The 24,865-nt window shown below is 36.5% G+C and overlaps 4 protein-coding genes across 4 annotated transcripts; 2 read left to right on the top strand and 2 right to left on the bottom strand.

The window, feature by feature from the left end:
* Positions 1 to 248: 248 nt before the first annotated feature.
* LOC101311396 lies at positions 249 to 2,407 on the bottom strand. The gene is made up of 3 exons (XM_004303607.1): positions 2,077 to 2,407; positions 914 to 1,013; positions 249 to 543 (listed from the first exon to the last, which is right to left on the bottom strand). The coding sequence occupies exons 1-3, from the start codon at positions 2,345 to 2,347 to the stop codon at positions 471 to 473; spliced, it is 444 nt and encodes a 147-aa protein (XP_004303655.1). The 5' UTR covers positions 2,348 to 2,407; the 3' UTR covers positions 249 to 470.
* A 10,088-nt stretch (positions 2,408 to 12,495) lies between these two features.
* LOC101298242 (cell wall / vacuolar inhibitor of fructosidase 1-like) lies at positions 12,496 to 12,933 on the top strand. Its single transcript, XM_004305670.1, has one exon. It carries the CDS (start codon positions 12,496 to 12,498, stop codon positions 12,931 to 12,933), a length of 438 nt encoding a protein of 145 aa, XP_004305718.1.
* A 3,610-nt stretch (positions 12,934 to 16,543) lies between these two features.
* LOC101311110 (beta-fructofuranosidase, insoluble isoenzyme CWINV1-like) lies at positions 16,544 to 19,316 on the bottom strand. The gene is made up of 7 exons (XM_004303606.1): positions 19,175 to 19,316; positions 18,960 to 18,968; positions 17,841 to 18,712; positions 17,584 to 17,742; positions 17,183 to 17,430; positions 16,975 to 17,065; positions 16,544 to 16,776 (listed from the first exon to the last, which is right to left on the bottom strand). Exons 1-7 carry the CDS (start codon positions 19,314 to 19,316, stop codon positions 16,600 to 16,602), a joined length of 1,698 nt encoding a protein of 565 aa, XP_004303654.1. The 3' UTR covers positions 16,544 to 16,599.
* A 3,371-nt stretch (positions 19,317 to 22,687) lies between these two features.
* On the top strand, positions 22,688 to 23,897 carry LOC101297947 (F-box/kelch-repeat protein At3g06240-like). The gene is made up of 2 exons (XM_004305669.1): positions 22,688 to 23,312; positions 23,419 to 23,897. Exons 1-2 carry the CDS (start codon positions 22,688 to 22,690, stop codon positions 23,895 to 23,897), a joined length of 1,104 nt encoding a protein of 367 aa, XP_004305717.1.
* The last annotated feature ends 968 nt before the right edge of the window (positions 23,898 to 24,865 follow it).

The raw sequence follows: 24,865 nt of genomic DNA, 5'->3' as shown, positions 1-24,865 counted from the left end.
TAGATATTTGTCATCTGTTTCAGGTAGTGCTCTTCATTTTCTTCTTCCATGTTTATTATCTGCATTTTGCTAATTATGAGTGGTTTAAGAATAGGATGTTGAAAGAGCATCTGAAAGGTTCTCATTAGAAGAAATGATGAGATGAACAATGCGTCCGTTTGTTGTGAAAGACTACGTATAATCACACCACATCCTATGTCTTTGCTATTGTGAGCGGATTGGATAGTTGATGGTACAAAACTAAAATCAGCTCTGCAGGACCTGTTGACTCTATATGCTATCCAAGCAAAAAGAAAGCCAAACAAACCTCGCAAACATTATGAAATACTGAGGTAACAAAACGATCTCTGAAAAATAACATAGGAAAAGCCTGGGAGGCTATGAGCAACTACATGCACCAAAGATAACCATGAGCTCCTAAACTAGATCTTCTCATTGGATCAATGATGACTAGGGCTGGGAAGGAGATGCTAAGCTGTAATTCTTGCTCGACCCTTTGCTATTCTTCGAGCAATAACTCTCCGTCCACCCTTGGTTGCCTTGCTGTTCATGTGATTAGTATGTTAGTCATTCATGCAAAATGTTGACCAATGTTGACAAAATTGTTCAGACCAACAAGCCTAACTTTAAGCATCTACTACCCAAGAATTGAAATTACGTGGCTGTAAATATGCTAACTAATTTGCCATCACAGAAAAACATTCTGAGGCTATGGGTAGCACTTAAGCCAACTAAAGTCAACTTATTCCATCACAAAACTAGCTAAACCTAAACTTTGCAATATAAGACTGCTTAACTAAAGGCTGTCTACATCCAACATACAGTACATTATCATATATCATATGGTAGTATAAGTATGCAAGTGTGTGTGTGTGTGTGTGTGTGTGTGTGTGTGAGAGAGAGAGAGAGATACCGAGCAAAAAATCCATGGTTCCTCTTACGCCTGATAGTACTAGGCTGGAATGTCCGCTTAGGAAATAATATCATCGGCTCATTAGAGGAAGACTCGTCTCCTGAGGAATACATTATATACCAAGTAGAAACAAATGAGAAACAGAAACTGTGTCCTAATAACTTTTGTGCAAGCCTTTTATCAGGGGAAGAAACTAGCAGAGAGTTCGGCTCCAAGTTTACAGTGTCAATCATACTTCTAACAGGGGAAGAAACTAAACAACTGCCAATGCTGATAAGAATGACCTCTAATTTATAAAACAACTTCACAAAGACATGCAAGTGATCTGAAACTTTTAACATACTTTAAGAATATTGTCTCATTCTTCAAAGCAACTTCACCCCACAAACAATGTATATCACAAAACAAACTTATGTCCCCACATTAGCATAAATATATTGATCATAAACCTAGTATATGATTATTGAAGTATGTCGATAAGCAGCTTGTTTCTTTTTATCAGGATATAGGAATTCATATTTCAACTTTAGAATCTAATTAAATTCATCTTCGGGTTCGCTATGTAATCGTTGTTAGTGTGGCTCTTAATAGTTGAACTCCAGTTCAACTCAAGCACTTTCCTACTATTTCGCCAATATATCACAAACTTAATGGCACATGTCAAGAAACAGAGATGTCAATTCCGAAACACAATGCCTCAACAACATAATCTAATTACAAAACCAAGCTCACGAAACTAAATAGCCAAGTTCAACATCCCATCAAAACACATAAAACAATTGCGGTAAGCTCAACTTAGAGAAACTGACAACGACGGGCATGCTAATAGGTTAGAAGCTAAAACCTTGTTCAACTCAGAGCCTAAGACATTACTATCGAAAATGCTTCCTTCCCTCTCAACTCTATAAACTCATTCACACCTATTCAACACAAAAAGACTTCAGCATTCCAAAATTTCTAAGAAAACCAAGCAAAAACCCAATTCAAATTGATCAGCGCACCAACTAAAACCCTGAAAATCTCCTCCACTCTAACTAAAGCCGCAAACTTTATCACCTTGATTTCTTTCATACAATTTTAAGAAGCCAAAGAATTCAAATTTCTTTTAACAAATCCGAAATGAGCTTAAACCCTATCATAAATTCAGAGTAGAGAGAGAGTACCTTCAGGTAATATGAGCGGGAGATAAGGGAGGCCGCAAGGGTGGACGAAGCCCTCGTTGAAGACCCTGGTGATCGATTCGGCGTCGTTTTGGGGAAAGCGGAGGGAGATGTCGAAGTTGGAGAGGGAGGGGAACAGCTTGGGAGTGATTTCGAGGGCGTGGGATACAACCTGGTGAGTCGAATTCGGGTTCGGGTTTGGGTGGAGCAGTGGCTTTGATAGGTACCGGTTCATCAGAGAAGCTCCGGTTCGAATTAGGGTTTTGGACGCCATTTTCTCTGTTCAACAAGACGGAGCTCTGGAGAGACTGAGAGAAGTAGAGAGAGGTGGAGTGGACTACAAAAGCTTGCACGACGCCGTTTTTATTGTCCCTGCGCATTCGGCATTAACGACGTCGTTTGGCTGATTGTTTCTCTTTTTTTTTTTTCTTTTTCTTTTTTTTTCTGCTAAACACATTATATATATGTTGAAAGAATATGGGAGGTATACCATACGGACCTGGTGATTTGGTTGGATACATTTGGAACATAGCATACATTTATTTCCTCTGCACTATACGCCTTACAGAGCTGCTCATTCATATCTTGAGTAACACATGGAGTGATAGCTTCCAATGTAGTTTGAACTGCATCGTAATCAAGTATAGAAGCCTGAAACATTTTACTAAATTAATCGGTAACAACTTCCTTAATACCGGCATCATCTTCCTTCTAATTTCCATACACATCAAACAAACGTTTCAAGGAATTTTTACGCTTTCTACTTGCTGCTTTCTTGTCGAAGAAATTTGTATTACGATCACCCTCTTGCAACCAGAAAACTTTCCCTCTCTGTTTCCAGAATGCTTCTTCTTGGTGTAGCAAAGTTTATAAATTGCAATAAGCCCCTTCTTCTTCTCCTGGTCTGCCACAGTAATGGCAACACCCATCAATTCCTCAAGTCTATTTTGTATTGCCATCATCTTGATCTGCCTCCCACGAAAAACTGTTTTTTGCCATTTACCTAGTTTCAGTCTAGTATTCTTGGTCTTCTTTGCTCCCCAGGCCTCCTTTACTATATTGTCAGACAGTCTCGTTCACCTGGTTAGCGTTCACCTAGTCAATAGCCGATCAAGAAACATTTAATAAACTGTTAGATCAGTTTCATTTAAATCCAAAAGTTGAGAGATAATGAGGTTAATTAAATTAAAATACTATGTTTAATCATTTTTAAATGACAATTATTAATAACTGATAAGAGAAGACCTACACTTTATCAGTTCATCTCTCTCTTGTCTTCCGCTTTCTCTTCTCCCATTTACTGAAAACTCTCTCTCATTGCGGCCTCCGATCCAATTCTATTTCATTCACTGTCAAACTCCACCATCCATGTCGATGATTCCAAACCATCGGAAGTGGCTCCTCCTCTCTAGTTTTTTTTCTTCAAATGCAGCAAACTCGTCTCCCATAACAATGCCAAAACAAAATCCCTAACACACACACACACAAATATATATATATATATATATATATATATATATATATATACAGGCTTTCTCAGGTAAGGATATCCTTATTTATTCTTACGGTGCGGATTTCCACTTTAGACTCACTTTTCAATCAAATTTTCACATCTCCACTATCTAGTCTTTAGATACCAATGTATAGATCATCTCTGTAAAATTTCAACCAATTTGGTTATAATTAAGGCACTCAAGACTACGTTTTTCTGTTATAAACATGAACGGTTCAACAAAATTCTGTTCATCCATTGGTCTAATCAAATTTTGTTCATCCTAGTCAATTACCAAAACAGCATCCATGATTTCATCTCCTTCTGCATAACTGCATTGTTGGAACTTAGTGTGGGATAGAATCCCACATTGAAAAAGAACTACTTGCTTGGTTGTTTATAAACAAACACCCATGTGAGCAAGTGAATGGGTGGAATTGAATTGCTTAGAGTGGGTTTGATGGGCTTTCTATTGGATTTCCAATAGAAAATGATATATATCTATATATCTATTTATATAAAGTCATAGATGGGCCTTGGGCCTTGGGGCTCTGGAAAAATTAAATCTGATTATAATTTTTGAATTAATAATTTTATTAATTTTTATTATTATTTTCGGATAAAACCAAAGGTAATAATTGTTGGTGACAGTTACAACTTTTTGAACAGTTTTACCTGTTCGAATTTGACTTTATAGAAGGACGACACTGTGATCGTTGTTATCCATCGAAAATTCATCTCTTCTTCTTCCTCCCCAAATCGACTTCTCTGAAACATAAAGTAAATTCGCCAGGGACAAGTTATTGTGCAAGAACTTGTACCAGATAGTTGTATCCTCAAGATAGACGTCCGAACTGCAGCACAAGTGGGGACGAATTTCTGTCTTAGGTCACTGCAAAGCAGGCCTCTATCTGAATCAAGTTAGTGTTTTCAATCTCGATTTCATTGTTGTTATTATTTGTTGTTGGTTTCGATTCAATTATACTGTTATATATATCTTGTTTGTAATCGTGATATTGGTTGGTCCTAACAATCTAAGACAGAAATTCTCTCTAATCTTGTAGAGATGGATCAATCAGTATCATCGATTGGGAAAAATCATGTTGAGAAACCTGAGAAATTCAAGGGTTCTGATTTCAAACACTGGCAACATAAGATGTTGTTTTATTTGACAACTTTGAATGTGGCAAACGTCCTCACTGCTGAGGCTCCTACTGTACTGGTTGGAGAAGGAGATAATGCTCCAACAGCAGCACAACAGGCTGAGAACAAGAAGGCTATAGATTCTTGGGAGACTAATGAGTTTCTATGCAAGAACTATATTCTCAATGCCTTGGACGATTCCTTGTATGATATCTACTCCACATTCAAAACTGCAAGGGAGTTGTGGCAGTCATTGGAGAACAAGTACAAGACTGAGGTTGCTTGTTCAAAGAAGTTTGTCATTGGCAAGTTTCTGAATTTCAAAATGAGTGATGCCAAATCTGTTGTCAAGCAAGTGGAGGAACTTCAAGTCATTGTTCATGAGTTAGATGTGGAAGGTATGGGTCTTAACCCGAATTTCCTTGTTGGTTCTATCATTGAAAAATTACCTCCTACATGGAAAGATTTCAAGATATATCTTAAACATCTATCTGAGGATATGAATTTTGAGCAATTGGTTCTTAAACTTCGAGTTGAAGAGGATAACCGGAAAAATGAGAAGGCTGATGTTATTTCCTTGGAGCCAACTGCTAATATGGTTGGAGGGAGTCCATCAAAGGCCAAGTTTCAGAAAAACAAAGGCAAGTATGCAGCTGCTAAGCCTCTTGTAAATGCTGGAAGGAATCTCCTCGCCCCACAAAAGACCAAGCCTTTCAAGAAGCAACAAATTGGAGGCTGCTGGGTTTGCGGCATACCAGGGCATAGAGCCAAGGAACGTCGCCTGAGGAAGGATCAAGGAGGTGGTGCTGGAGGTTCTGGAAATTCCAATCAAGCCAACCTTGCTGAAACTGAAAACCAATTCATTGGAGTGGTTGCTGAAGCAAATCTGGTTACTAATTCAACTGATTGGTGGATGGACACTGGTGCTACAAGGCATGTTTGTTCTCAAAGGGAGATGTTCTCATCATACCAGTCAATTAATGAAGGTGAATCATTGTTCATGGGGAATGCCACAACTGCAAAAGTGGAAGGACAAGGGAAGGTGATTCTGAAACTCACTTCCGAGAAGGATCTTGTGCTTACTAATGTGCTTCATGTGCCTGAAATTTGTAAGAATTTGGTTTCTGGTCCTGTTCTAAGCAACAAGGGCTTTAAACTTGTATTTGAATCTGACAAATTTGTACTCACCAAGGGTGGGGTGTATGTAGGAAAGGGTTACCTTTGTGAAGGGCTCTTTAAACTAAGTGTTGTACCTACTATGGATGCTGCTATTATTAATAATAACGCGGGCACTAGCACTGCTTCTATGTACATGGTTAAGTCCTCTTCTTTATGGCATTCTAGATTAGGACATGTTAACTTTCGTTCTCTACAAAGAATGATAAGTTTAGGCATGCTACCTAAGTGTTCTATGGACAAAATGACTAAGTGTGAAATTTGTGTTGAATCCAGATATGTGAGTCATCCTCACAAATCTGTAGAGAAATCCAATGAAGTACTTGGTTTAATTCATAGTGATTTGTGTGATTACAAAGCAACTCCATCTCGTGGAGAGAACTATTATATATCATTTATAGATGATTGCAGTAAATATTGTTATGTGTACTTGATACATACCAAAGATGAGGCTTTAAACATGTTCAAAACATACAAAGCCGAAGTTGAGAATCAACTGGAGAAAAGAATCAAAATTCTAAGGTCGGATAGAGGAGGAGAGTATGAATCCAACGACTTTGCTGAATTTTGTTCTGCTCATGGTATTGTGCATCAAACCACAGCTCCATATACTCCAAAACAAAATGGTGTTGCCGAACGTAAGAATAGAACAATGAAAAATATGGTCAATTCAATGTTAATTACTTCGGGAGCACCACATAGTCTTTGGGGAGATGCTTGTCTTACTGCAAACATGATATTAAATAGGATTCCTCATAAACAAAGTGATCAATCTCCTTACGAAATTTGGAAGGGACGATTGCCAACTTTGAAAACGATGAAAGTGTGGGGTTGTCTTGCGAAAGTTCAAGTTCCTTTGCCAAAGAGAACTAAACTTGGACCAAAAACTATCGATTGCATCTATATTGGCCCTGCTAATAATAGTGTTGCATATAAATTTTTGGTCTACCATTCGGAGGTAGAAGGAATTAACAAAAACACAATCATGGAATCTACCGAAGCAGAATTTTTTGAGAATATTTTTCCTTACAAGGATAAAGATAAAGAAACATCTAATCCAAGGAAACGAACCATGTCTCAAAGCGAGTTAGACAAAAGTGCCGAAATTGGAAAAGAAACATCTTCAGTTGGTCAAGAACAAGTTGAACCAAGAAGAAGCAAACGTGGAAAAATAGCCAAAGAGTTTGGACCCGATTATATGACCTTTGCAATTGAAGGAGAACCTCAAACCTATAAGGCCGCTATGGAGTCATCGGAAGCACCTTATTGGAAAGAGGCTATCCAAAGTGAAGTAGAATCCATTATGCAAAATAATACATGGATATTGGTTGATTTACCTCCGGGACATAAACCAATAGGCCATAAATGGATTTTTAAAAGAAAATTGAGACCTGATGGTACCATAGAAAAATACAAGGCTCGTATAGTAGCCAAAGGGTATCGTCAAAAGGAGGGTATCGATTTCTTTGATACTTATTCACCGGTCACAAGAATTACGTCTATAAGGACGTTGATTGCTATTGCGGCTAGCTGTTCACAATTTGGAAATACACCAAATGGATGTGAAAACCGCGTTCTTGAATGGTGAATTAGATGAAGAGATATACATGGAACAACCCGAAGGGTTTCTCGTTAAAGGTCAAGAAAAGAAGGTGTGCAAATTGGTTAAGTCCCTTTATGGACTTAAGCAAGCTCCAAAACAATGGCATGAGAAGTTTGATAATACACTATTGTCAAATGGTTTCAAAATCAACAAATGTGACAAATGTGTCTATGTGAAAGAGTGTAAAAATGCATGTGTCATTGTATGCTTATATGTGGATGATATGCTAATAATGGGGACAAGTAAGGATGTAATTACTCAAACCAAGAAGCTACTGCATTCTTCTTTTGATATGAAGGATATGGGCATAGCCGATGTCATTCTTGGTATTCGGATTCAAAGAAACCCGGATGGTTACACACTTACTCAATCCCATTATGTGGAGAAAGTCCTTAGGAAATTTGGACATTTTGATGATAGGCCGGTTGTTACACCATTTGATCCCGCTAGTCATCTTAAGAAGAATCAAGGTGATAGTGTGTCTCAATTGGAATATACACAAGTTCTTGGGAGCTTGATGTACATAATGAATTGTACAAGACCGGATATAGCATATAGTTTGAGTAGACTTAGTCGTTACTCTCACAATCCCGGAAAAGATCATTGGTTTGCACTAGTGAGAGTGCTACGATATCTAAAGTATACAATGGATTATGGATTGCATTATACACAATATCCTCCCGTGTTAGAAGGATATTGTGATGCTAATTGGATTTCCAATCATTCGGAAAGTAGGTCTACAAGTGGTTATGTATTTACACTTGGAGGGGCAGCCGTTTCCTGGAAATCATCGAAGCAAACCGTGAATACACGTTCGACTATGGAAGCCGAGTTTGTAGCCTTGGACAAAGCTGCCAAAGAGGCGGAATGGCTCAAAAACTTCCTAGAGGGTATTCCGTTGTGGCCAACGCCTGTTACGGCCATTTGCATTCATTGTGATAGTATGGCTGCTCTTACAAGAGCAAAGAACCAAATCTACAATGACAAATCGAGGCATATAAGGCGACGTCACAAGACAATACAAGACTTGCTCAAGAATGGAATTATTTTCATTGACTATGTAAAATCATAGGAAAATATAGCGGATCCTTTGACAAAAGGCCTTAATAGGGAGCAAGTCGTATTTACATCGAGAGGAATGGGCTTAAAGCCAATATAATGGGTCATTACTTGGCGGAAACCTAACCTAGCAACATTGGAGATCCCATGGTCTAGGTTCAATAAGCAAACTAGTTGGGGAAGACTCAAAAAGCCTAAACACACATTTGTTCATTCCTATGATGCAATTTAAGTGTGTTATTCCGTTGACGTATAAGGGATGAATATTACATTATTCTTAATAATGCTAATAGCATTTAATTAAGGTGGGATAGTACGGACTATTCTTAATTGGCATTACCTATATGAGATTGATGTGGGGTCGCATCCTTGGGAACCGAGATGGCTAAGTTCTCTAAAATTCTCATGAAGTAAGGAGTTGTTCAGGACCGAAATGAACACAACCGTAAGAATTGAAATGTGTATAGATATGATATGTGTGATATTTGTTGTCTCGATTTATTACAAAACGTGAATAGTTCAAGACTTAAGTTCACTATTTCACAAAGTAGATCCGATAAGTATTCACTACGAAAGGTTCAAGTCCAAAAGACACCTTTTCCGATGCATTTCATATCTAGTTTCTAGAAAATCGATAAGTTCCTCATTATCTTATTTTCTATTCAAATGTGGGGTATTGTTAGAGTTTGAATAGAAAATGTGGGGTATTGTTGGAACTTAGTGTGGGATAGAATCCCACATTGAAAAAGAACTACTTGCTTGGTTGTTTATAAACAAACACCCATGTGAGCAAGTGAATGGGTGGAATTGCCTAGAGTAGGTTTGATGGGCTTTCTATTGGATTTCCAATAGAAAATGATATATATCTATATATCTATTTCTATAAAGTCATAGATGGGCCTTGGGCCTTGGGGCTCTGGAAAAATTAAATCTGATTATAATTTTTGAAATTTAATAATTTATTAATTTTATTATTATTTCGATAAACAAGTATAACTGTGGTGACAGTTACAACTTTTTGAACAGTTTTACCTGTTCGAATTTGACTTTATATAAGGACGACACTGTGATCGTTGTTATCCATCGAAAATTCATCTCTTCTTCTTCCTCCCCAAATCGACTTCTCTGAAACATAAAGTAAATTCGCCAGGGACAAGTTCTTGTGCAAGAACTTGTACCAGATAGTTGTGTCCTCAAGATAGACGTCCGAACTGCAGCACAAGTGGGGACGAATTTCTGTCTTAGGTCACTGCAAAGCAGGCCTCTATCTGAATCAAGTTAGTGTTTTCAATCTCGATTTCATTGTTGTTATTATTTGTTGTTGGTTTCGATTCAATTATACTGTTATATATATCTTGTTTGTAATCGTGATATTGGTTGGTCCTAACATGCATAAGAACAACATGTCACAACTCTTTCAAAATTGAATGTGTCATAGTTACGTAACCATATACAAGTTTCTACACAGCCCAGAATACCCACCAGATAATTCATCCTCATCTTCTGCAACATACCCATATCCTTAGGTACATGTTCAAGACTTCATGTGCCCCATACCATTTCCTCAACTTAGAACCCCCTTCACACAATCAAACAAAATGACTAAGAACAAAATAGCAAATATGCACAAAAACCAACCAAATGACAAAGAAATTTACCCAATTGGGTCAAGAAAATAAAAAACTTATATTAGAATAAGAATGATGAAAAATGAAGATTTATACCCTCAATGTAATCAAGATTTACATCTTTCTGGAAAACACTATACTTTAGTTGACAAATTAGTCCGAATTAATATCTATAGGAAGGCGTAAGCAAAGAATTAGAAAACCCTAACACCAAAACTCAAAGGCTACCACAATAGCCACCAAGCCTTGAATCTCTTCTTCTTCTTCAATCAATCAAGTGATGGCCTCCACCCCACTCTTGAAGAAGACCATTGAATCCTCCTTAAGGCGTTGTCCTCCATCGACGACGACACCAAGTCGTTCGCTATCTCTTTTGTGTTGGCAAGTTCGAAGGTTGTGAACATCTCTGCTGGCATCTTGTGTGCGCAGCACATGAATAAGCTTTCCAATAGGATTTGGGTGCTCGGAATCCAGATCCAAGAATGGCTGAAGCTGAAGCCAGAGCCAAACAAGGAAGAGAAGTAGTCAAGCTTTGTGAAGGTGCCCAAGCCTCCTAGCCCTAATATCATGGGCAAAGAGGTTTTTTGTTTTTTCTTTTTGATGAACTTGCCTATGATCTATGTTTTTCCAAGGATTATAAGTTTTAATTTCCTATTATTTCCCTTATTTTTCTGTTTGCAAGCTTATCTAGCCTTGTGATTATAGGCTCACTTTGTTATTCAAGTGAGCAAGAGTTGTGTAAAGAGAATACTCCCCTACATGAATCAAACGATCTTATTTGCATTATGTACGTAAGGTAGTGGATCGATTCATGATGTACTCTCTACTTTCAATGGAATGAAATATCTTTATCTCATAAAAAAAATATCTATAGGAAAAAAATCGAGGGAAAAAATTCTAGAAAAATATAATTAGGTGTGGTGTTTTACGCGTTTTTTTTTTTACAAATCGCTGTACGTAATCCTTATCCTTGTAGGAATCGAAAGGAAAAGGAACAAGAAAGTTTCCCTATTTCTACCCAAAATTCTGTGCCAGAAGACTCAAATCCAATTCCTCTTTCCATACCCAGATGATGAAGCAAATAAAATCCCCGAAAGTCCCATTCCAACAAGACAAGGTTCAATCTTCTTCCAGAAATTCTTCTTCTTCTACTTATGCTTCTTTTTATTCTCCTTCTTCTGTCCTTCCCGAAAACCCCAAGTTGAAGAAGAAGCGATCCCTTCCCCTATGTGTGGATCAGAAACAAGTGGAGAAGAAGATGAAGGTGGCGATGAAGTCGTCATCTTCTATCAGTACTAGCACCACTCCTCCATTGCCACCCAAAACACTCCGTGGTGCGATGCTCATGATCCGTTTCGTGTGCCATTACAATCTTGAAAGCTCAAAAGAATAGCCTTGAGAAGATAACAAGCGACCCGATGATTGTGAAAAAGAAACTGTCAAAACTCAAGAGGATGCAGGTTGAAGAAAAAGAGATGGTTTGAAGCTCAAGTGAGAAAGGCACAAAGGTCGGCGGATCTCGAAACCAAAAAGAAACAAGAAGATATTGAAAAAAGACAACGACTGGAACACATCAGAAGACAAAAGCAAAGGAGAAAAGAGAGGCTTGAGCGTGACAAAAGAGAGGTTGTTGTTGCTCGCTGAGAGCAACCTTACAGCTGCACACTCAAGGAAGTTGTCATTTTAAATCGATGAGATTATGCTTGTTCCTACCTCCAAAGTTTTTTGGCAGGGCCGGTCCTAAAGGTTTTGAGGCCCAGAACGAAAAATAAATAAATTGTGCCCTTTATATAAAAAAATTCAAAAAAAATACTCTACATAAAAAATAGGAGATAACCTTATTCCAATTTCTTCTCATATCACATTCTCCTTCAACACTTTTCAAATTCTTTTCCTAAATCATTTTCAAATTAAAGCGGTCCATTGACTCAACATTTGAGTTTAATTTTCTATTATTCATATAGTAACCATTTACTATTATACAATTATTATTTATAACATAAATTGCTAAAACAATTTAATTCATTATTTAATTATAGAAACCTAAAATCATTTAATTTACAAATAGATTTTATTCCTTGTTGGGTCGATGCATTCTCTTTATGAGTTCTAATTATAACGGTCCATTGACTTTGACATTGAACATCCAGCTACGCACTATATATAAGTCCATCATATCATCATCTCCTTTCACACAAGAATCAACCCAAATCCTAAACCCTTTATCGTAAAACATGAAGAATTTTATATGGATAGCAACACTCACAGTTCTAGTTGTCATTCTCTTTCTTCAACAAAGTCATTGCAGTGTTATTCTCCCAATGGATGCCAAGCTTATTGAACAAACATGCAACAAAACACCACATCCTATTTTGTGTGTCTATTCTCTCAAATCTGACCCTCGAAGCGCGCGGGCGGATGTTCCAGGCTTGGCTCTTATAATGGTGGACGTTGTTAGTGGGAAAGTAAAAGGTATTCTGAAAAAACTTGATACATTGCTTAAACAGAGCCCAAGCAATAAAGCCTTGCAAAATTGCAATCAAGATTACCATATAGTTTTAAACATTGAAATCAGTGCAGCCAAAGGAGCAATTACTCTGGGTGACCCTAAGTTTGCAGAACAGTACATGAACGATGCTAGCAACAGTGCTGATTCATGTGAGCGAGAATTTAAAGGTAGGTCCCCTCTAACAAAGCTGAACAAAGATATAGTTGATGTTTCAAGGGTGGCTTCAGCAATAGTGAAGATTTTAGAATAGCATATCTGCTTCAATATGTAATTTTACTCATGTACGTGCTCTTCACTTTGTAATAGTGTTACCTTGCTTCATCTTAATAAATTAAACTCATTTTATATATATTTTACTAGCCTCATACTCTTGCAAAGTATTTGATATGTGTGAAGATAAGAAAATGTGGATATTGTTGAGGTATTTAGTTGAAAGATTACACATGATTTCGTTTAATTAATCAAGACTAGACTAAAGTCACTAAACTAATATTGCTGTAATTAAAACTAGCATTCCTACACGCGCGATGCGCATGCGAAAGGACTGTGTTCGTGTGTGGGTCTTTTTTCTTTTTTAACATTAGTTAACTATATTTATTTATCAATGCACTATTGTATCATTTGACATATAATAATCGTTCTTAGTAACATTCAAAAAGACAAAAAAAAAAAAAACATTCAAATCTTCGCCAAAAGAAGTTATTTGAAAGGGTCGCGTGCAGTTTGCCTCAATTTTGTTTACAATTTTGTTTTCATATTAGTGTGGAAATGGAACTAATTAAGCTAGGTATAACCATTTGGCAAGTCTGAACCCTTGGTGTCTCCACGATTCAAACTACTAACGGATCTGAATCATTGAGTAAGTGCGATATCATATACAAAAAATATTAAAGAACAAATTACAATTTTGTTTTCATATTAGTGTGGAAAGACAACTAAGCTATAACCATTTAGCAAGTTAACCCCATTTAGCAAGTTAACCCTTGGTGCATGTTTGTTACACAAGACTGTCTTAGACATGACTAATTCTTATAATAGTTATGGACTCTTCAAGCTTGGCTTATGCTATAATAATACATGACCCATGTTTGGTACTGCTTAGGACTAAGGAGCAGAATAATCATAGTCACATCCCATGTTTGATGCAGCATTGGACTGAATTAATTTTGACTACCACAATGTTTTTTCTATTTTAGCAAACAATTATCCAATAATAAGATATTCCAAAACTTCAATAAACTTTTATAGTACTGAAGTAGCTATACATGACCACATTCATCACATCAAGTACATTCAACAAAGAAATAGTTCAGCAGCAAAAATGGTTTAGTAGCTATACATGATGTAACTATATATCATTGTCTAACTTAGTTCCAGTCCCAACTAATCCCATGTAACAAACTTGTTGTTGGTGTCTTCACGATTCAAACTACTAACGGAACTGAATCATTGAGTAAGTGCCAAATCAAATACAGATCAAATACGATCAATGACAAACGTTTCCTAGTGAAATAATTGATGGCCGATATGATATATCTCTACTATATTAGAAAGCCAGACCCTTTGGTGTCAAAGGCTTCACCAATTTTATGAAGTCTTCAAACTGTCTCCCACAAGTATAAAGTTCACTAAAATAAAAATATCAGAGAGGGTTATTTCTGTAAAACAAACAGAAATTCACCAAATTATGTTTCATCAATTTTACCATTAATGAGTTCATTGAAGGTTATCAAAAATAAAGGTTATTATAGTAAGAAGCCAAATTAAAAAAATAAAATAGTAAAATAAGTAGATAATCATGGAGAGAAAAGTGGGTAATGGGATGCATACCAGTGATTGTGAATTTGTGATCCCGTGTAAATATTTGCACGGGTAAAAAGGCTAGTATAAATAAATCGACGTGTCCATTTCATAGCCTAACAGATATTAACTTCTCTCTTCTTCTCCACGTTTCTGTTTTCATTTGGCTTAAATAGACAACATCCATTTCATAGCCTAATAGATATATATTCACTTATCTTCTCTACATTCCTCAGTCTTCATTTGGCTTCAACGTTGCAATCACAGTTTTCTTTGACTTCTGCACAATGAATATTCTAAAATAAATTATCTTAATTTTGATCATAATTGAGCTTTTTATAATGATGCATTGCCTCCGTAGATTCTTTAAGAAAAGCAAATGAGGTCTCTTCTATACCTCTCTCCTTCCTCTCTCCCTTTCTCACCCTCTCCTTCAGCAACTATAAGTAACTTGGTGATTGATTAGCATATCTTGCAAGTTCCGAAGACACAGTCTACAAAAAGAAAAAAAAAAAACAAACAAAACAAACAATTCTGATATGAATATATCTTTTAGGTAGAACCGGAGACAAACCAAAATAGCCTTCTCTTGTAGGAAATCCAAAGGAATCTGGAATCTTGATGAGCCAACCAAGAAGTTAGAACTTAGAAAGATACATTTAAAAAGTTACAGTTATCATGGAGGAAAGAAAGTAGTTTATTTGTACAGTAATCATGGATATATACATACATGAATCTGTTTCTTTCTTTATGAAAAATTACATGAATCTGTTCATTATCAAAAGTTTCCCCACAATTGCAATATTTGGGATCTGTTTGGGAGAGCAACCGTTTCAAAAGTAAAAACAGAACCAAACTAATGGATATCATATTTTTGATTCTATAAATAAACAAAATAAAACTGTACATATGGAAACGGTTTCATCCCTCTATTTATCTTATCAGTTTATACAGAAGAAGAACAAATTCAAAAAGAGGAAACACTTGAAAGAGTAAACAAAGAATTCGGGTATGTTTTTGTACAATTGTTCATTGGATGTAGATTTGATTTAGTTTTGTTTCATGTTGATAAAGTTACAATTGGAACTCGAAGGATGGTACTATATGCAGGAGGGGATCACCAAGCTTAAGAAGATTTTAGAGGGATTGCTAGAGGCTCAGTTCAACTCAGAAGAGGAAGACTATTTGAAGGGATCCTGAAAATTTAACCAAATGACAGTTCTATAAGGCAAATTGCCTTAATTAATAGAGATGGATGGCAATTAGATCATCAAAGTTCCATCTTTCACGCTCACAAGAGATTTTACTTTGGAGGAACATGTCCGTACGACTTGTGATAGATAAACATAATGTGAAAAGAGCTAGACTTTCTCCCATAATACCCCTCTATGTTTCTTTTCCTTCTTTAATCTTCATCATCATAAAAAAATCTTACACATTGTGTATAATGATGCAAACAAGAGGCTCTAATTACCATGCCATGCTTTAGAAATAAAAAAGAACACTAGAAGCATTTCAAGGTAGAGTTTGGTTAACGATAGAAAGAACACAACTAAATGACCAGCATTCAGAATTGACTTATATATTTACGTTCTTCCCTTCGTCAAAATATGTTTGAAGCTGATTTCGAGCATATACTTAGATGAAGAGTGTGTAACACTAGTAAGTTGATGCTCCAAAGGGTTTGAATTACACCATATATATATTACTCGCCGGAAAAACTTAACCAAAACTTTAAATGGTTTTCAAAACCCAAAATACAAATTAACCAAATTCAGCATATCTTCGAATCCAATTTAGCACTACCCAAAATCAGTTATGTAGAATTTTGAAAGAGGGAAACCCTTGAAGAGGAAGATAGAGTCATCCAGATTAAAACATCAAATTCCTCGTGTTTCATATCAAAAACTTTGTGGTGAGATAATATTAACATTAAATGGCAATACCATTACAACGATACAAATACATAATTTTGATTTCAGTCATAGAAAAACTAAATTATAACAGAATCAAGAGATACTACAAGTGATAAATCACATGATTTTTATTCCCTGTATCTTTCTTCTTCTCCCCCTCCCCCTAGTGCTCACTTTCCATTACGTACACTTCGTATTAATCAATTCATTTTAGCAGTTTTCATGCTCCATACATCTCCTGTAATTTCGACACTCTCATTTCCATAATTGAAAATATATAATCGGGTATCACCATCAACAGTCAATTTAGGATAAACTCTTGCAGTTATACATGCCTTGCCTAGTCCTCCAAAACTTTCCACTATCGAATGATCGATCTGAAACATATTTTGAATGCATGAGACACAAATTTGTGATCATGAATTGGGTACATTTGATAACAAAACTGAATCAGATATGCAAAAAGCATATGTTAAAAACCATGAAATATAGAAAGCCCAAAATTTGAATATATATATATGGAACTTAAATATAAATACATGCGTTGAGATATGTTAGGGTTCCAAATTACTTACTAAGCTTCTTAGGGATAGCTTTTCATGAACTGGATCCACATTTACAAAAGTCCCATATGTGATCATATCATTATCTTGATTCAAGGACGACCTACCAGAAAATAAATCAAAGAGTACCAATGGGGGGTTATGTTATGTATGTATATAAACTTTTGATTGTAATTAGACAACGATTAATTGGTTGAGAGTGATCAAGAGAGAAAAATACCTGCTTTGGTCGCTACACATGAGCACTACATATTTGTACTTGTTGTTCTGAGATTTGAATATCCTATAGAATACTGCTGTATTTTCTTTCAATCCCTTTGAAGCCAAAACCAGTAAACCAAATGGTCCAAGACCACCTTTAACTGAAGCACCTTTTTTACTACACAAAGTTTGAGGATCAGTCCAACTTGGATCAAACACTTCTGCTTTCTTCAAATCACTAATCTCAAATGTGATTTCTACAACAGCCTGTAAAATCAAACAATTAATTAATACTAAACAAAATCAAGCAAAGTAATGAAAATTGGATTTCGGTGATTTTTAAATGGCAGAAATAATTGCAAGCAAAAAACACAAACAAAAAATAATGAAAAAAAGAAAGCTAATTAAGGACACACATACTTGTGCTGGTGTAACACCGAGTACTCTATGGAGTGATCCTTCCTTGAGCACAATGTTGGGCAACTTGACATGCTTCGTTCTCAACTTTTCAAGTTCTACAATGGGCCATTGCACCAATTCTTTTCCAGACTTATCAAGCAAAACGGTCCTTGGAACTGCCTGCAATGATAGACAATTTAAATCCTATGAATCTTAATATTTTTGCTCAAGGTTTAGAGCAATTGCTGTTAAATGTAATAAATATGCAGTCATTCTACCTGGAGTCCAGACCATCCTTTGTTGATGTCACCTTTAACACTTGAGGACTCATTGATCCAACCCCACAAGATTCTGCGGTTCTTTGCACTGTCAAAAAAGGTTTTTGAAGCATAAAACTTCCCATAATCATATCTCAAGCCAGAATTATCACTCTCAACAGATCCCTTATCTGGGATATAGATATCCTTTTCCACATTATATGTCCCAGTTGTGTAGTACTCTTTCTTAGTATTGTCCAAGCTTACTTTGAACACATGCTTAACATTCGGACCAGTTGCAGATGTGTCAAGACCGAGCAACTTAGTCTTTGACACTGGGAAAAAATCAGGGCATTCCCACATTCCATTTTCCTTTGTGGAATGAAGTGGATGCTTTGCCTTGGTCCATTTGAGGAAATCTCTGCTTCTATATAAGATAGCTAAGCCTGTTTTGCCCTTTCGGCTACCAACGATTAATCTCCATCTATGATCGGGTCCTAACCAAGCAGTACTTGGGTCCCTAAATGAGGATGCATTTATATGATTAGCTGGGGTTGCGCTAATTAACGGGTTTTGTGGGATCTTAACCCATTCCTTAAGGAATGGGTCTGAGAGGTTTCTGGGGAAGGCCAAGTTTTGAGCTTGCTCGTTTTGGGAGTTGACTCCGGTATAAAAAATGGCCGGCTTACCGCCGGGAAGGATTGTAACTGACCCCGACCAACAACCATTGATATCAAACGTCTCTGATGGGTAAATAGCATCATTATGCGGGATCCAATTAATAAGATCAGTTGATGTAGAATGTGCCCAAACAATATGGCGATAACCTGCACCGGTACCCCTGGGATTGTATTGATAGAAAAGATGGTAAATTCCCTTGTAAATCAGTGGCCCTGAAAAGAGAGTGCAATAGGGAAGACGTAAGTAGTAATTAAGTAGAAGGTGTGGCCAAAAATAAAAGGGCCTAGCATATAAATCCACCAACAACTAGTGTACGTCTGACTTCTTATACCATGCGCGCATATTCGATCCCCACACATAATCACATCAATGCATTACATTTACTTCCATTGAAAATGAGAACCAAGGCAGCACACTGTAGAAAATATATATAACTCAGGGAGGGAGAAAGTAACTAACCATTTGGATCTGTGAGAAACCAAAGAAGCCAATTTGTCCATTAATTCCACGTACAGTCATGACAAGTCGAATGTGAAAAACAGGGAGCAAAGAACAAACTGTCAGAGTTGTGTAAACAATAAACCAAGACAAGGACAGGTGAAAGAAGCTAATGAAAATGCAGAGAAATGAAAAAAGCAAAGAGAAAATTCAAGATAAGTTGAAGATGTACATACCATTCATCCAGTTCCTTCGGGGCTGGAAATGATAGCCAGTTCGGTAATGATGTGCTGAAGTCAGTTCGGAAGTCTGAAGAACACCATAAGAGAGCAAAAGAGAAAGAATGCAGAAATGCCAAAGAGATGAGGAGAATATCATCGTGGCCACTGGCTTAATAATCAGTCGGGGTTTGGAAAATAAGAATGCCCCATGAATGTTGGGTATATATAGGCCAGAAAACCTCGGGATATTGCTTAGGGTTTTCTCTGCTGATCTGAAAAGCTTTGCGTGTGGGTAGTAGGCTAGTGCATGGTTGTGGGCCAGCGATACGTGGGATTGAGCCAAAAAGAGAAATCGAATGTATATGAAGGGTGGCTGGTTTCGCGTTTCGAGTAGCTAGCTAGGTACGTAGTCAGGTAATTACGTATGCTTGATATATTCCTAGCTATCCTAAATTAATCCAGAGTTGCCCAGAATTGAGAGAAAACTAGATTGGCCATCTTCTTCTGGAAAATAAGAATATAAATTGATGATTTTCTCTTGCTTTTCTATTATGCATGTATTTATTTTGACGAGTACGTTGAATATATACTTTGCATCACGTACACATGTAGTATTGGCCAGCAAATTATAGGAATTGCACACAGTACGTAGGACAGTACAATACTGCAATACGTAATTTCCAGTAGTTTACCTAGTACCATGTCAAATTAGGTTACAATGTCAAAATGCATTGCATTCATGTGATAATGCCTCTCATATATAGATATATATGCTTGGTTAGTATATATTAGAGTTTTGGGTGAGCTGACAATTTCTATAATTATCATCCTTGTATATCTAATGTTGACTTACTTGGTGTCGATTCTCTAAGGGCGATAATTACATTTTTTAAACGAACGGTCACAAGGCTGACCGTTGTTGTGAGAAATATTTAAACATTAATAACTTTTTATTCTATATTTTTTTTTGATAAGGTTTTAGTCTATATGCTAACTACCATATATGCATGTTCTATTTGTACAGTCAAAGTAACTCTATTATGCGTCTTATTTTAAACCTTTTACGATTCATTATGTAGTTTTAAGATGAAATTTATAACGTATATAAATTTTTCTATACGTTAAATACACTAGAGAATGAGAATGTATACACTAGTTGTATACATGCTTATCCTAAGATGCCTAATTTCCTAATATTTCCTAATTCACATCCCCTACTTGATCAGATTCTGAAGTCTGAACCAGCAATGATTAATTAAAAAGATTAGCATCAATTGCCAATATAGCCACACCCTAATTGGAAAAAAGGCCCTTTTGGGAATTGGACGTGGCTAAACACTAATGTTTAATAGTCGATCGGTTGGGGGATCATGAACACGTACCCATTAGGGGCATTATATTTGCAAGCAAGCAAGCTAAAACGTCGGGAAGAATTTTCGCTAGACCGATGTGAAATTGACATGTTTGACACCTTAGCCGCCTAGCTAGCAAATTGACATGTATGACACCTTAAAGATCAAATACTCTTTTGCAAGCAATCCATATGGAACAGAAATTAGGATATTTAGCTAGCTACCATAATCCATGAATCCATGAATCCTTTTCATTTTAGGAATCCATGAATCCTTTTCCAATTTGTCGTTTGTATTTGGTATTGACGTTATTGAGGTTGACGGAATTGATCCGTGTTAAAACAAAGTTGGAGTTTACGTATTTAAACTACTGAGCATGCATGAAATATCTCAATCCTGTCATTAAAATGGTCAGGACTTCGATCAAGATAGGGAGTTCGCCCCAGAAGAAATCTTTTATAAAATAAAAAATAAAAAAAAATAAAAAGCGCCAAAGGGCGTCTTTGGCTGTACGAGAGAAAGCCCGCCGGAGAAAAAGTCTTTCTCTTCGCGTCCCGGATCATATTCCGGTACGTCCACAGAACAGGAAATCGCAATGCATCTTTCTCAGCACTAGCTAGCTTGGAGTGAGAGTGTAGCGTGGTGTAGGTAAAGAAGCCAGAGTTCTAGAGATCAACCAATCCAGTCATAATAGAATTAGGAAAGAAGAAGACGCGTCAGATGTCCCTGCGATCAAACATTACAGATTCTTGTTATCCTGTATATGGGGTCATTCTCCCAACGGTCTTGTCCTAGCTTCTTAGGTTTCGATGGCGACCATGGCATGGGGTTCCCCTTAAAAAATATCTTGTATATAATTTTATGATGAGGTAGTTGAATAATCCATTGTTGTTCCCCTTCTTGGATTCTAACGTACAACAATGGATTGTAGGCAATAGGTTATAAGAGAGCACATATGAGAATACTTTGTTCTGAATCATATCATCATATCCCTACAGCTAGAAACTAAAGATCAATTACGATTGAAGTGAAATTGACATGTATGACATCTTCTTCTTTTTTCGATTACTAACATGTATGACACCTTAGCCGCCTAGCTAGCAGCTGGCCTTGATCATAAAGCTGCCTACAATGCCCTTGTCTCTCTTTCTTTCTATCTCCCTTAAACAAGAAATTTAACAGTGATTTCATATCCGAAACTACAAGGTTTCCCTTTCCCTTTCATATTCGGACAAAGTGAGTAATTAAGTTGGTGAAATGGTTCATCCGGATTGCAGAGTTATATCTTAACACTCGGAAATCGGTTAACTATCTGTATAGCCGAAAGAAATAACGACACGTAGCAAAATTGGTGTTGGTACGTTCAATTAGGACTTTATAAGAATACATTCGTTAAGGATTTTATATATCATCGTATATATCAAAAACTACCAAAGGCAAAGGCTAGGAAAGAACATCTATAAATTTCACAAGATCTGTGTCAAATACAATACATGCATATTGATGTTGCCATTTCCTTAGAACCAAACCATTAGCATCCTCGATCAGTTGAATCATTATACAATTCTGAAACAAAAATAGTCTAAATTGGTCCGGACATTAATTCACTAACAATACAATCCGGCCAGCTACATCAAGCTAAACTTCAATTTACTAACATTTGCATCCCCTGCATAGCTGATCGATATATAGCTTTAATATATATACTGCATGAAATGAAACCACAAGCTAAGATCGAATAATTGCACAACAAATTTTCATTTAATCATCATATGGTTTTGTACGTGGTAATGCATTATTTTAGGATGTCGATTACTTTCTCGTGGTCACTATATGCTCATTCAAACTAACCAGAATTTCAGTCACACTTTTGGCTCCTAAGAACCTGCCATGTTTCCAGTTCTTTCTCTTTTCCTTTTATGGAGGGTTATAAGTATTTGGATTTCCCAGAAGTCGTTTACCAATCTCTAGTTTTGTATGTTTGTATACACAAATTAAATATTTCATTTTCTTGAAAACTAAGTCACCCAACACCTGAAGGGAGTTGCTGGATTTTCCGCAAAAAATTAAAGTATCAGACTCCTTTTCATTTTCCTGAGAATTTTTTATGTTCTGGTGATCCTCAGTACTTTCATTACATTCTAATTAACATATTCTCATAACGGTTTTCTTCAGGATGGCGTCCACAATTTGTAAGAAAGAAATCTTGATGGACATCCTCGTAAGACTACCAGCAAAAACCCTAATGCGGTTTCTATGTGCATGCAAAGCATGGAGTGATATGATCAGCAGCCCTGATTTTGTCTCTAAAAATCTTAACACGAATTTCACGAAACGCAAAAATATGCATCTAATTTGCCTCCACAAACTTTTGGTCGATACGGATGATCCAGATGACGACCAACCTATATGGTCTTTCTTTCACTATGAAACATTTGAGCAGGGCTTGAGGTTAAGCCATCCCTCAGGGAGCACAGAACATTATGGGATTTATGGTTCGAGCATTGGATTAGTTTGCATTTCGCATACTGAAGAAGGTTTGAGTTGCAGGAGTCCTATAATCATATGGAATCCATCTATCAATAAATTTAAGACGCTTCCATCAAGCACAAACAATAAGTTCCGATACATGTCCCTCCAGTTTGGGTACCATCCTGGCGATAATGACTACAAGGTAGTAAGAATGATCTGGTTTAACAAGGATGTTTTCGCAGTCGAAGTTTATTCTCTTAGCAGCAACTCTTGGAAGATATTTGAAGAAATTCCTCCATGGTTAAAATACAATTTTAAACATCATGAAGGTATGTATTTTTTGTTTCTTTTGTTCCAAGCAACAAATCGACCCCTAATTAACCTATTCTAATGCTAAGTTGCTAACTCAAATCTCATCCTCGATCCATCATGAAGGTACATTCATAAATGGAGTAGCCTACCGAATTCTCGAGAAGCATTATATGTATACCCTCATGTCTTTCGATTCAGTCACGGAAGAATTTGAAGAATTCATATTACCAGAATCTATCATCAATTCACATAATTTACATCTACACTCTTTCGAGGAAAAGCCTTGCTTGATGTCTCACTGGTACTGTTCTGATGAGGAGGACTGGGATAGAGATGAGTTCTGGGTCCTTGAAGACAAACGTTGGAAACGTAATCGTCCTTTTTATTATCCTAAGAATGGTTATAGTACAATGGGGGTTATAGATGATAATGTGCTTATGAAAAAAAATGATTACAGAAATGGCGTAGTAGACTTGTTTTTTGTGAATTACGAAACCAGGGAAGATCGTACAACAGGAATTAAGTTGGCCATCACGAGAATAGGCTATGAAGAAGTGTTTTATGTATTTCCCTACACAGAGAGTTTGGTATTACTGAACTGATTGGTTTTTAAAGACTTGATAACTTTTGGCATGTAGAATGAGACGAGTGTTTTAGATACTTTATGAAATATAAAGAATTTTCGCCCATAAATGACTATTTTTCTTGTAGTGAGATTCTAGGTATCATGATAATATGTTTTGTTTTACGTTATTGTTGTTCATTGCTTTCATAAGGTGGGAGAACAATTTGTTTTATTTTTCTAACACGAAACGGAAAACAATGACAAAGTAAGCTATTAGCCACAGTTTGCAGCTAAAGGCAATTGCTTGGAGTCCATAATAAGAGGGTAAAGACTCGAATCAATATCATTTTCAGCTACTCGGTTAATTTTCAATACCAAACAGCAAATCACTAGATCATGCAGTCCCCAGAGGCTATTCATTTGGGAACCTTTTTTTTTTTCCGAAAAATGACCTATAAACAGTGGTAAGCTATGTTGCACGGACACTCCATACCGTCAGTGGCGGAACCAGGATTTAAATCTTAGGGGGTTCTAGTTTTGACATTTAAAATTGAAACATTAGATTTACAATTTCATTAATTTTCTTTTGATTGACTATCGGTTAGGTGATATCGTGTGTACATGTGATAAATCCATCCACGTAATGATTATTTTTATCTACCAATTCATTAAGATTTTGTTCAATATGTAAATGAACATACAAAAAATATGTAAAGGTATGATTAAGAACTATAAAAAGTTCTTGATCATACCTTTTTATACTCCAGTAATTGCAGAATAAGAAAAATGGAGACTGAAATTCGTTAATTTTCTTTTACTTCAGTAATCCAATAAAAGAACAGCCACTTGAGTGGAATACTATAATAAGGCACTAGGGTCTGTAGGATTGGAGGATTGTAGGGGGTATCATAAGCTGTAACTATATTATATTTTGAACTTTTGTACTTCGATTACACTACCAGGACAAGCACTTTAGCCGACGAAAATTTTTCGTCGGCCTGTCAG

Source organism: Fragaria vesca, linkage group LG6 (genome assembly GCF_000184155.1).
Source record: "Fragaria vesca subsp. vesca linkage group LG6, FraVesHawaii_1.0, whole genome shotgun sequence".
Lineage (NCBI taxonomy): Eukaryota > Viridiplantae > Streptophyta > Magnoliopsida > Rosales > Rosaceae > Fragaria > Fragaria vesca.
Note: the sequence above shows the minus strand (reverse complement) of the source record. Positions and strands in the feature narration are given on the sequence as shown.